At 43.2% G+C, this 12771-nt stretch overlaps 1 protein-coding gene across 1 annotated transcript in view; it reads left to right on the plus strand.

Moving 5' to 3' along the window:
- The window catches only part of BLTP3B (bridge-like lipid transfer protein family member 3B), a 115153-nt gene that overhangs the window by 86738 nt on the left and 15644 nt on the right, over window positions 1–12771 (plus strand). Inside the window, exons 17-18 of the mRNA XM_088478935.1 lie at window positions 1021–1171; window positions 12393–12649. Of these exons, the coding sequence (XP_088335061.1) occupies window positions 1021–1171; window positions 12393–12649 (408 nt within the window). The remainder of the gene's footprint in view (window positions 1–1020; window positions 1172–12392; window positions 12650–12771) is intronic.

The raw sequence follows: 12771 nt of genomic DNA on the forward strand, positions 1-12771 counted from the left end.
GCATGTTTGAAAAGGATGTAGTTATGATGCTGGCTGTTGGTGCTCAGAATGCCGGTGCCAGCATCCCGACCATTGACAACCCAACAGTAAGTATTGGGATTAGGGGGAGATTTAGGGATAAGCTTCGGGATGGGAGGGTTATGTTTAGGCTGCGGGGAAGGTTAGGTTTAGGTGTAAGATTAGTATACTTACGTGGTTGTGTCAGGATTGTAACCCAGTCGGAATGCCGGCATTGGGATTCTCAACCTGTTTGAAGCCCCGCAGGCTGGTAGAGAGTTTTGGGTGTCTTATAGGTGATGGAATTGATTTTCTAGAAGAGCAGGTGCAGGAAAAGCATTGGATGCAGGAGAGGTAGGGGGTTATAAGCATGAGAGAGAGGGAGAGGGAGTATAGGCTAGATGAGCTTGGAGATTTAGGAAGGAGAGGAGCTATTGAGTGCCTAGAAAGTGAGGGTGAGGAGCTCAAATTGGATTTGTGTAGAGGAATGGGAACCAGCGTGAATGTAGAGGATGAAGGAGAGGGAGACGCTAAGGATGAAAACTTTGCAGAGGACTTCAGGGAGTGGACAGAGCACAGAAAGATACAGGTGGATGGGAACAGAATAAGTTTAGGGTTTTATTATTAAGAGGTCGCTTGTTAAAGCCGCTGCTTCTGGCATATTTAAGCCCAAAATTTAAAAGGGCAATGCTTTACATAGGAAAGCACCTTGTATTTTGCTATTAAAAGCAATGCCCTTTTTAAATATCGGGCTTGAACACGCCAAAGATTAGCAGCTTTTACAAATCGACACTTGGTAAAATAAATCAAAGCCATGTTAAGTGTAAGAAAGTGTTCAGTTGTGCTTAAACGTACATTCATAAAATTATGAACCAAATGAAAACATACACACTGCAATAATTAAAGAATTCCCCATAACCGGGGGGAATATGATTTGTATATATTGTTCTATATTCTAGAATGCAAAGCTAAATTGTACTATATATTTTTTTTTTTTCTTTTTCTCCCCTCGTTTCCGAACAGATGTCTGTAGTAGTATTTAAAATCATTGATATTAACGGCGGAATTGATATTAAGGGAGAAGATGTCACCGTTTGCCTTCAAGTTAACCAAGTGATACCAAAACAGCTGGGGAATGTTAGTGTTCGGCAATATCTCAGCAGCCAGAACACAAGTAAGAGATATGTGTTTGTCTTGTGTTGACGTTGATTTAAATGATGTTGATGCACATAGCAAAAGGGGTCTTAGAATGAGACCCACCCATGGACATTCTGAAAGGGTTACTAGGCAGGTTAAGTGGGTCCTCCTAACAAAACCTACACACATAAAGAACAGTAAAAAGCACCTTTAGTATAGCTTAAATATCATCTGTATGTTATTGTGTATGGTGTTTTCCATGTTATATGTACCCTGCTTATACTGATGTCTGACCCCCCAGACCTATGCATCAGAGTAATGAACCATCTCTATGTCATATTGGGATCTATTTATTAACATAATTTTTACTAAAATAAAGTGAAAAAGGGTATTTTCACACACATTTCAGTTTCACATAAATTTACTAAAGGGCAATTGGAGTGGAATTCTTAAAATACTACTTCAAACCCTAATTATCACATATTTGTAGTAAGCTGATCGCATTTCCCATAATTGTAATGGGAAATGTGGTCTGCTTCGATTTACTAAAAATAAAATGTGAAAAAATACCGGTAGAAGCCCTGTGATTGGTGATTGCGTTATCCAGGGTTTCCCCCGGTTCCCCGACTCCTGCTCTGCTCTAAAAGGCAGAGCAGAGCCAGGAGCCGGGTCCCAGTAATCAGCTGTGTGGTTTAAACAGACCACAAGTTGGTCACTGCAAAAAAAAAAACTAACCTGCTCCAGTGATGTCCTCCTTCGGGGTTCCGATCAGCTGGTCTCCCTGCTCCTGCACTGTGACCCTGGTCAGCTGCTGCATAGAACAGCTGACCGGGGTCACAGTGCTGGAAGTGAGACCAGCTGACCGGAGCCCTGGAGGAGGGCATCACCGGAGCAGTGATCACCGGAGGTAAGTGAAAGGGCGTGGGGGGGGGGAGGAGGGCCACACAGGACGCAGGAAGGGGGGGGTGAGTAGTTACGCGAGCCAGTCAGCACAATGCGCGGCACTTCTCACTGTATTTTTTCCGATAAAATACAGTGAATAGATTGTGGACAGGATTCACAAGGACAAAGATTTATCGCAAGCTCTGTCCCTGTAAGATATGTTTAATAAATCCCTGTGATATTTGCAATGCGAAGTTAGGTGAAAATATCACACTTCAATCTGCATTTTAAATGTGGATTGTAGTACATAGGTCCATTAGTGAGCTACACATTTTAGTTGAATCTGTCTATAATTATGGCACCAAGTAATTGGAAATTCACATTTTTAAGGCCTGTGTAAACCTATTAAGAGATCATTTAAAGATATCCTGTATTTCCTAACTAACCCTACCATCCCAGTAGTAGAACCATGTAGAATCCATGTACAGTAGTCATACAATAATGGCCCACAGTACCTAAACCTTTTTTATTTTATTATTGAGTTTATTTATAGAAAGTTTCTTTCCAAGTTTACACATCACACACATACAGAAGAAAAAAGGAAGCACAGCACATATATCAATATGGAATCACATCATATAAAAAAACCAGTAGAATAACATAAAACAGTGTTATTGTCAAAATACATTGTAAGGAAATGAGACTCAACATTGCACAATCCCTCAGCTAGTACTGGAACCAGCAGGCATCTGAAAACAAATAATAATAGCCTATAAAAATAGAATACAACCATATGAAATACAAGCAAGTAAAGGAAGGATGTATCTGGTAAAATGTGCAAATCCCTTAGCCCCCAGTCGTGTGAACCTGAGAATTACAAGGAATAAGGCGAGGGCCCGAAGGCACCATTCCAACCCACTCCACTCAAACTGGGTCTAAAATAAATACAAATAAGCTGAAAGTACAAAGAGGATTGCACAAAAATAACACCAGAAACAAGGAAAATCTTAGAAAAAGGACTAACCATCCCAACCCTAGTGGAAAATCAATATTGAAGCACACATCCAATGTCAGGGTACACTGCTAAGAGAATCCTAAATCATAATCTATAACAGTACATGCTGTGTAAAAGACAGAAAAGTAAACCAAAAATACAAGAATAGACGCAACAAACCCCAACTAAAGAAAGCCCTACCCCCCACCCTGTATACTTATACCCAACTGCGGGATACCTTAGAAATCCCAAGCTGCCAACCACACTCCGCTACCTAGGCAAACCCTCCCCCCACCCACTCCTCACCCCCCTTCCTTTCAAACACACAAAACAAAAACAAAAAAAAACCAAGACAAAAAAATAAAACCGAGAAGACAAAAACACATACACACAGGAGCAAACAACCCGCAGAACTACAGGTCTAGTAATAAGGAGAATAGTGCAGACAGGAGCGTACACCTGAAGCGCAATAAAATAAGGGACCCTCCAACCAAACAGCAGCCTGATAAAAAAAAAATACAGGATATATAACAAAAAACAGCGCGATGGAGCACCAAAGCGCAAAACACAGATGATGAGAGTTGTCATAAGAACACACAATCACAAAGGGTACAAATTACCTGTAGACCTAAATGTCAAATATTAATGAGGATAGTGCATACTGGAGTAACATACTGTAGGATAATGGACCCTTCAACCAAACAATATCCCAATAAAATACATACTTAATAAAGTGAAGCCCACAACCTTGGAAAATAATGAGAAGCTGGTGGGAACCGTCATACATATGGCACAATGGCAAGGAGATGTGCAGGAGCATTACCCCTCTACATAAAGCCAATTACAATAACATTAATCGCATCGGCCTGTCCAGAAATATAAAGAACTGTGCATACTTCCACTTTTTTAATGCAGTTCTGAAGGATTGTCCAGTAATGTGAAAATCTACAACAAAATAATAGAACATAAGTGAAATAGAATACACACATCAGCATAACATTGAAACCACTGACATTGATGATCTCGTTACACCTGTCAGTTATTGAAGTTGATGTGTTGGAAGTCGGAAAAATGGGCAAATTATAGGATCTGAGCGACTTTCACAAGGGCAAAATTGTGATGGCTAGATGACTGGGTGAGAACATCTCCCAAAACAGTCATGTGGGGTATACATACCAGAAGTGGCCCAAGGAAGGACAACCGCGTCATGGCCGCCCGAGGCTCATTGATACACGTGAGGAGCGAAGGCTAACTCGTCTGGTCCAATACCACAGAAAAGCTGCTGTAGCACAAATTGCCGAAAAAGTTTATGCAGATTATGATTGAAACTGCATTACAACGTGCTGTGTACCCGCAGACCGGTCAGAGTGCCCATGCTGACCCCTGGCCACAGCCAAAAGTGCCTACAATGGACACGTGAATGTCAGAACTGGACCATGGAGCAATGGAAGTAGGTGGCCTGGTCTGATGAATCACATTTTCTTTTACATCATGTGGATGGCCAGGGGTGTGTGCATCGTTTACCTGGGGAAGAGATGGCACCAGGATGCTTCATGGGAAGAAGGCAAGCCATTGGAGGCAGGGTGATGCTCTGGGCAATGTTCTGCTTGGAAACCTTGAGTCCTGCCATTCATGTGGATGTTACTTTGACACATACCACCTACCTAAATATTGTTTGCAGACACCCCTTCATGGCCATGGTATTCCCTGATGGCAGTGGCCTCTTTCAGCAGGATAATGTGCCCTGTCACACTGCATAAAATTGTTCAGGAATGGCACAAGTAACATGACAAAGAGTACAAGGTGTTACTTAGCCTCCAAATTGCCCAGATCTCAATCCGATCGAGCATCTGTAGAATGAACTGGAAAAACAAGGATCTGCTGCGTTAACGTCTTGGTGCCAGATACCACAGGACACCTTCAGAGGTTTGTGGAGTTCATGCCTTGATGGGTCAGAGCTTTATTGTGGCATCAAAGGAGCCTACATAATAATAGGCAGGTGGTTTTAATGTTATGGCTGATCAGAGTGTATATGTATATATAGTTTTTGAATCTGTATATTTTTCGTTTGCTAGATAAACATGACAGACAAAGCAAAACAGGAAAACACATAACCTATAATGAGAGAGAGCAAAGAAAATAGATATTTAGTTAATGGGGAGCATACAGTTCCAGAGGAGAATTTAAAAAGTTCCTGGCCAAAGCCTCTAGGAAAATATTTAATTTCCTCTTTATTGGAAACAATCGGCCACCTGTTTCAAAGCCAAACCGATAAAGGATTTCTTAAGAAACGCCAGAAGGCATAATATAATACTGAACATGAGAAATAGTAACAGCCCACAGAGGTTGATACATAAGGTAGTGAAGGCTGCATTCTAAAAGGTGGAATATTCTTGAGCTACTTCATGGAGAACGAAGTCTCCAATAATGTGTTTTAAATGTAATATTTGTATTTAAATTTTGTGGGGAACAATCATTTAATTATTATTCTTGTGGAATGGAATATGTATCTTCTTACCCTATGGTGGCTAACAGTCACAAGGAGAAGGGGTATATTTTCTAACACTTCTGAAAAGAAAAAGTGGAGGTATCCAATCAGAGACTAAGGGGGTCTATTTATCAAGCAGTGAAAAGCGTGGAGAAGTGGACCAGTGGAGAAGTTGCCCATAGCAACCAATCAGCTCCTATTATTTTATAGACTACTTGATAAATGCTACTTCAAAGCTGATTGGTTGCTATGGGCAACTTCTCCACCGGTCCACTTCTGCACACTTTTCACTGCTTGATAAATAGACCCCTAGCTGACATATTCTAGAATGTACTAGATAAATGATAGAAGCTGCTTGGTTGCTATGAACAATGCCTCCACTTTTCCTTTGTAGAAGTTTTATTATTGTACCCCTTAGTATTTGTAGCCACCGTTGACAGCTGCATCATCTCCAGTTATCTCCTCTTTCAACAACATCTTTGATATATCACAACAGCGCCTCTGTGTGTACACTCTGTGTAACGAATATGCTGTCGATTCCCGACATGTTTGCACATGTGCATTGCATATACCTCTGAATCGGGCCCAATGTCACTGGCTACTGGGACACGTCTGGAGTACAGATGAGCAGGTTCGGTTTCCTGGAAACTGAACCCACCCAAACTTAGGGTTACCGATCTGGTCCGAGTCCCGGCTCGAATCCGGAAAGGAGGAAAAACTTCCTCTTCCCGGAGTCGGATCTCTGTGTTTCGGTCCGTTAACTGGCTGCTGGTTGGCTGAGAATTGATGTCACTCAACCACCCAGTGGCCTGTTAAAATTATAGCCGCTGCTGAATGGCAGGTGTCGTTTTCTGGGTAGCGGGAGCCAAGGAGCAGTGAGAAGTGAGAGGCTGCAATATCTCCGGTCCGTGCACTGGTGTTAGCTGGGGGACTGGTGCCGAGAGCTGTTACTGGATAACATTTGCGGTAACGCTCACTGCAGCTCCGCGCCGTGCATTCTGGATGTCCGCAAGTGATGATCTGCCGTTTCAGCTCCGTTCCACTGCCTGTCTTGAGACCAATTGTGGCTATTAATAATTCCTCTATTATCTTTGGGTCGTGAGTACTGACCTCCTAAGAAACTGTACTTCTGTCTGGAATGATGATGATGAGGAGGAGGGGCTCTGCCATGGCATAATGTGTATAAGGGGCTCTGCTGTGGCGTGACATGTATAAGGGGTATACTACTGTGTGGTGTAATGTGACTAACGGACACTTCTGTGCGGTGTAATGTGCCGTATGTGTCTGTCCCGCTGCTCTGTCGCTTAGTTTAGCTAGCCAGCTCGCTGCAACCTTTGGCCTATTACTGAAAAGTGAAAACAATATTGTGAGGTGGTCAAAACTGACAGGAAATGATTGTTATTGAGGTTATTAATACCGTAGGAACAAAAACAGGCCCAAATTATGTGATTTAGCTTTTTTAACCAATGTTTAAAAAAAAAATACAGATCCAAAACTAAAACTAAAAAACATGAGGGCGGTTTTCCCAAAACCTGATGGCAAATTAGAACCAAAACACGGGGGTCGGCGTACATCTCTAGTATGGAGGGACATGAATTGACTAAGACCAGACAGAGGAAGCAGATATGAAACCCTAAGCATACCTACCTCCCAATTTAGGTGAGACAATCCTGATGTGGGGCCTCTGTCCTGCTTTCCTTATTGAGCCAGAAGGTTGAGAGGTATTTAGGGGTGGAGAAAAGGACAGTGCTTTGGACGTCAGTGACGAGCGGTGAGATCAGTGGCTGAGGAAGCACACATGGAGATGGGTCTGAGTGCTGGGAGCCTGTCTCACCCCCTACTCACTGTAACTCTCCCCTCACACTAAACTTAAGTGTTCATTGATTCTCCTACCTGCATCATTGTGCCTTCTCTTGCTGCTGCTGACTGAGCTCCGATCTCTAAACATGGCAGTGCACGTCCTGGTCACATGACACATCATAGGTGTCCATCAATGCTCAAGGCACGCCCCCCCCCCCCATACTGAGAGACATGCATCTATTAGCTCTCTTTCTCTGCAGCTTACTGCCCGTGGTGTACTGTCCATGGTGTGGCCCCGTCCCCAGCTCTGCAAGCAGTGTCTGACTATACAGAAGCGAGGCTGAGCTGTTGCTGCCTCATCTCTCGTCTCCCTGCAGTCCAAGGGAGCTTCACAAAGCTGGTGAGTGTTGACTATAAAAATGATTACAATAAACAAAGATGTTTATAAGTTAATCATATCTTCTTTGTGTTGTTCTAATCATTTTTATATCAAATCTTAGGAGTATGACAGGCTCTGCCTCCCCTGACTGCACGTCCCTGTTGGGCCTGTGAGGTGAAACCACAAACCCTTCTCGTGCGTCATTGTCCAAATGTGAAACATTTTCTGGTTTAGAGGTTGCATTATATTGAGTCTACTATAAGCTTTCCCCTGAACTATGCACAATTCAGTACAAAAAAAAATATTTTGTGTTTGCAGTGTAGAAAAATGATGAGAAATGATCCCCAACTACTTTGTGTACAATACACTGTCACCTTCTGTTGAATGAGATATTAAAAACCAAGGTGACTGTATCTCTTCTTAAAACCAGAGTACAGTTTAAGTGCTTGATTATAAAGGTCCCAGATTTGTTCTCATACAAGAAAGAACAAGTTCCATGGCTAGAATTAATCCTGTGAGACATTCCTGTGTGCTGAACGAGAGCTGACACAGCCTTGTAAATCCAGGGAAGGGACTGCACGGTTCTGAGGAATTACAGTTTCCAGAAAACAATTGCCTCCTATTAATCTGTAAAGAAGGCGCCGCATTAAATGCGCATTGTGAGGGATTATGGGGGAAAAAACATATTTACAGCCATCTGTCAGGAGAGGCAGGGAACGTCACTACGGTTCACTGGAAATGACTGAGCATATTTCAGCCTGAATATGCTGTTATTTATATTTACAGACGTGTAAGCTCATGATGTGTACTGGAGCAATGCACAGAGCTAGTAATATGTACACAATGAGAAATGTGGATTTTTTTTTCCTGTTTTTATGTGGTTTATGCTTTGCTGCTGAGCATGTTATGTATAGCACTGTCTCAGCAGACTTTAGCAAGCTACAGTCAGTAATATATCATGTTAAAGGATTTCTCGACAATACTTACAGTAGTTTGTCACCATGATCAGGCTACATGGGAGGGGGCGCGACGCCTGATGGAAAAGGGGGCACATTACTGTATAGCTGCAGCCTAGATCTGATGAGGTAATGCCATCCCCTGAGATGTCATGCCTTGCCCTGTAATATCCCTCTGGTCTGAGCAGTGTCAAGCATAGCTGTTATATTTTATGTTGCCCATGGTTATAATTTAATTTATTTCTGTTGTGATCTCTTACTAACATCGTTTTTTAGGTACAGAACTTGCGGGTAACCATAGCAACCATTCAGAAACCTAGTTTTTATTGGCTAACTTGCAGTAGACCTATACATATATACAGTTTTTTTTTTTCATGTATGACCCTGCGTTTTGGCTTTGGAAAAATAATCCTCAAATGTTTTGTTTTGGTTTTGGATCTCTTTAAACAGAAATCGGATTTTTAGATCCAAGGCTACTCAGATCCCCAAAGTTCGGGTGTGTTCGGTTTTCAGCAGAACTGAGCTGCTCATCTGTTGTTCAACTGGTGATTGGTGACGCTAAAGCTGCATACATACCGTACAATCTGCACAACCACCGATATCGCTGAACAATTTCCCTTGAATTTTACTGTAGTGCAGAACAAACGATATTGGGTATACACACTGATAGATAACTATGATAGATATCTTTCAGTGAAGTCATCATGCCACATCTCTGAACATGCAAATCGTGATGAAATCGTCCAAGTTGGCCTGCATGTACAGACAACCATAGATATTGTTATCGTCCATGTGGGATCGCGCATCATTGGTTGTCCGTTGATCGTTCGCTGCATATAAATTGACGATATCATTCAACGATAAATCGTTCATTTCGTTATTGTTCATAGATATCGTAATGTGGGGGTCATTCAGACCCGCTCGCGAGCGCAGGACGCTCGCAAGCGGGTCGATGGTGCGCATGCGCGATACTTGGCTCCGGGTCTTGCACCAAAGGGGGCGTGCTGTCGATGTTGATTGACAGCACGCCCCATATGGTGGGCGTGCCGGGGGCGTGGCTGCCAGGCGGAGGCGTTCCCTTGGGAACGCCTACCGTCTGAAGCCGGCCCCACTGACATCAGTAGTGATGTCAGTGGGAGTGATTTTGGCTCTGATAGAGCCAAAATCACTCCAGGGCTTGCGGCAGCGAGACCCTACCGCAGGGTCTCCGTCGCAAGCCCGATGGTCTTGACCATCGCGAACATCATCATGGACGCGCGCTATAGCTGTGGGTGGTCACCCACAGCTATGCGAGCGTCCAAGAGGCCGCTCCATTTTCATGTAGGAGGGCCCTGATTCAGAGCGAGCGCTCTGGTCAGAGCGTCCGGCTCTGAATTAGGCCCTGTGTGCACGCGCCTTAAGGAATACATTTTGCAGCAGTTACAGCAATATGGCCACTTGGGGGCACTGCTCTATTAATAACTAGAGAATGGCCTAGAAAAAGCAAGTTGAAGTACAGTATTTAGAAATGTAAATATGGAACCATATACACAGCGCGTTTATGTTTACTGGACCTATATCATGGGGCACATTTTGCACTTTCCAGTAGAACTTTTGACAAGAGGACGCATTTGTAGACCCAATCGCGTCGGTGTAATGAAAACCATCAAACATGCACATGTATTATAGACCCTGATGTCCCGTAATACATATAAATATAGTAAATTAACCTATACCACCTTTTAAGAGATATAAAATGACATTTTCTTATTTTGCACGTAATTCAGGAATTGTCCTAAAGCAGGGGCGGGGAACCTTTTTTCTGCCGAGGGACATTTTGATATATAACAAAACATTCGCGGGCCCGGTGCAGGCCACGCCCTCTCCGTGTTATGTCACATGGGGGCCACAATCGCCAGTGATTACAGCAATACCTGGAGCATCCTGAGGATGCTTCGTGGAGCTGTAAGGGCTGCGGTGTGACAGTCTCAAACGTCCTAAGGACGCTCCAGGTGGCACTGCTGGATAGATTCTGGCCGCAGGGTGCCATTATAGGCACCCTGCTATCCAGATGAGGCTAGCAGAAAAAAAGCTCCGAGGGCCAGACCAACTGACTCCGGGGCCTTATACGGCCCCTGGGCCTGAGGTTCCCCATCCCTGTCCTAAAGCAAAGCGAGTTGAACCCTATGCAACTTCTAGAGTATTCATTAAAACAAAAATACACACAGATGAATGTAACGATAAATCACTCTTCATCTATACATAGTATAAAATAAAGTCCCTTTCACTATTCTATAGAGCATTTGTCAAGGAAGGTTTAGGTGTATGAGACATTATTGTATGACAAAAGGGAGCCGAGCAGTGACGATTTTAGTGAAGCAAGTCAATAAAAAAAATAGACATCAGATTGCTTTCTTGACTTACGCTGCCTAAACCCTTAAAGATATAACACGATTGACTTTATTTTATACCATATAGAGATTGATACATATTATCCAGTTTCTCCAGAAAAATTGATGTAAGCTCTGTTTACTGATACAAAATGTCAGTTTCTCCCTGATTTTTAGCGTTCCTATTTCAGGCAATCTTATAAGACCTCTGTTAGAAAAGGACCATCGCCGTAAATACTAAATTGCTCCCTTGTGTTTCTGGGGTGGGTTGCCAGTAACCTATATTACTGAAGACTATGGGTCTCATTCAGACCCGGTCACAAGCGCTGAGTGCTCGCAACCGGGTGGATGGTTAGGCCCTGTGCACGCGCTCTGGAGCTCACTACAAAAAGGCCGGCTGTCGATGTTGATCGACAGCTCGGCCCGTTTTGTAGGTGTGGCGGGGGGGGTGGTTTCACAAACTTAAGAAACGCCTACCGTTTTGTGGGTGGCTGCTCTGACATCAGCAGTGATGTCAGTGGGGAGCTTCCTGCTGGAAAAGAGCAGGAAGCTCCCTGGGGCTTGCGGCTGCCGAGACCCAACCTTAGGGTCTCGTCGCAAGCCCTGATGGTCGCGATGGTCTTGACCATCGTGACCATCACTCTGGTCGGTCGCTAAACTGTGGGTGGTAAACCACAGCTTTGCTAGGGACCAGGAGGCCGCACTTAAAAATAGAAGCGGCCGCCCTCATTCAGAACGAGCTCTCGCTTCTTGCGACCGCCTCTGAATGAGGACCTATATTTGTTATCATATATACTAAGTACTATATAATTTTGAAAGATATTTTGGGAAATGAATTTAATCTGTTGTTTCTGACATAAAGAGGACCCACAGATCTATTTTAGATGTACATTTTATTTGCTGGCAATTACACAATTAACATCTATGAGCTTTGGAGCAGAGTTATTCCTAGGGCAGTGTCAGTTACATTAGAGACCTGGATATGGACATAATAGTGCTTTGAATATGTCTTAGTAAATGACTGTTTTGCATTTACATTCATAGCTGCATATGTAAGGAAAGAATATGGCTTTACCCAGAATAGTAATATAGCAAATTCTATATTTCTTTAATATCAGTATTAGAATTTTGTCATTGTTGCTTATAATGTCATATCATTTTGTACCTTCTTATCCTCCCTCAGCACCCAATGTATGCCAACCAACAAATGTATGGCACAAGCATAGGCTGCTGTGGTGTCAGCTCCCAACTATGGTGCTTGTATTTCTCATTGAAATGTTGATCTCCAACAGTATTGAGATTTACTATGCTAACGTGACTTGGAATAATAACACCAAATGGAAAATTTCAGGAAAACAATTGCCTTTTTTTCCCCTCTCTCTTCCAACAGGTTCAGATCACAAATCATCAGTGACGCAGGGAAAATCATGTCCAGAGATCTGCCTGCGACTGGAGACCGGTCCTGGCGCTAAACAACATTCCCTCCTGGCCGCTGAGAAAGGCTTCCTCCAGTGCCAAGTGACCGATTTTAATTCTGAGTTCCTCACCTCTACCCTTGCAAATATTCGTCATTTTGTAGAAGACAATTCAGTTTCTGAAGTAATGCCAATGAAGATAAGAGTTCAGAAAGCCAGGCTGCACTTACAGGTTAATATACTTAAAATCCCCTTTCCAAAAATATTGAATTGGGGCACCGGTCATCTAGATTTGGTGACGGTAGCCATTTTGTGGACTGAACTAGCAAGATGGCTGTGAGATGGTTGAGGCAC

This window comes from Taudactylus pleione, unplaced genomic scaffold, assembly GCF_031769625.1.
Source record: "Taudactylus pleione unplaced genomic scaffold, aTauple2 ptg000225l, whole genome shotgun sequence".
NCBI lineage: Eukaryota > Metazoa > Chordata > Amphibia > Anura > Myobatrachidae > Taudactylus > Taudactylus pleione.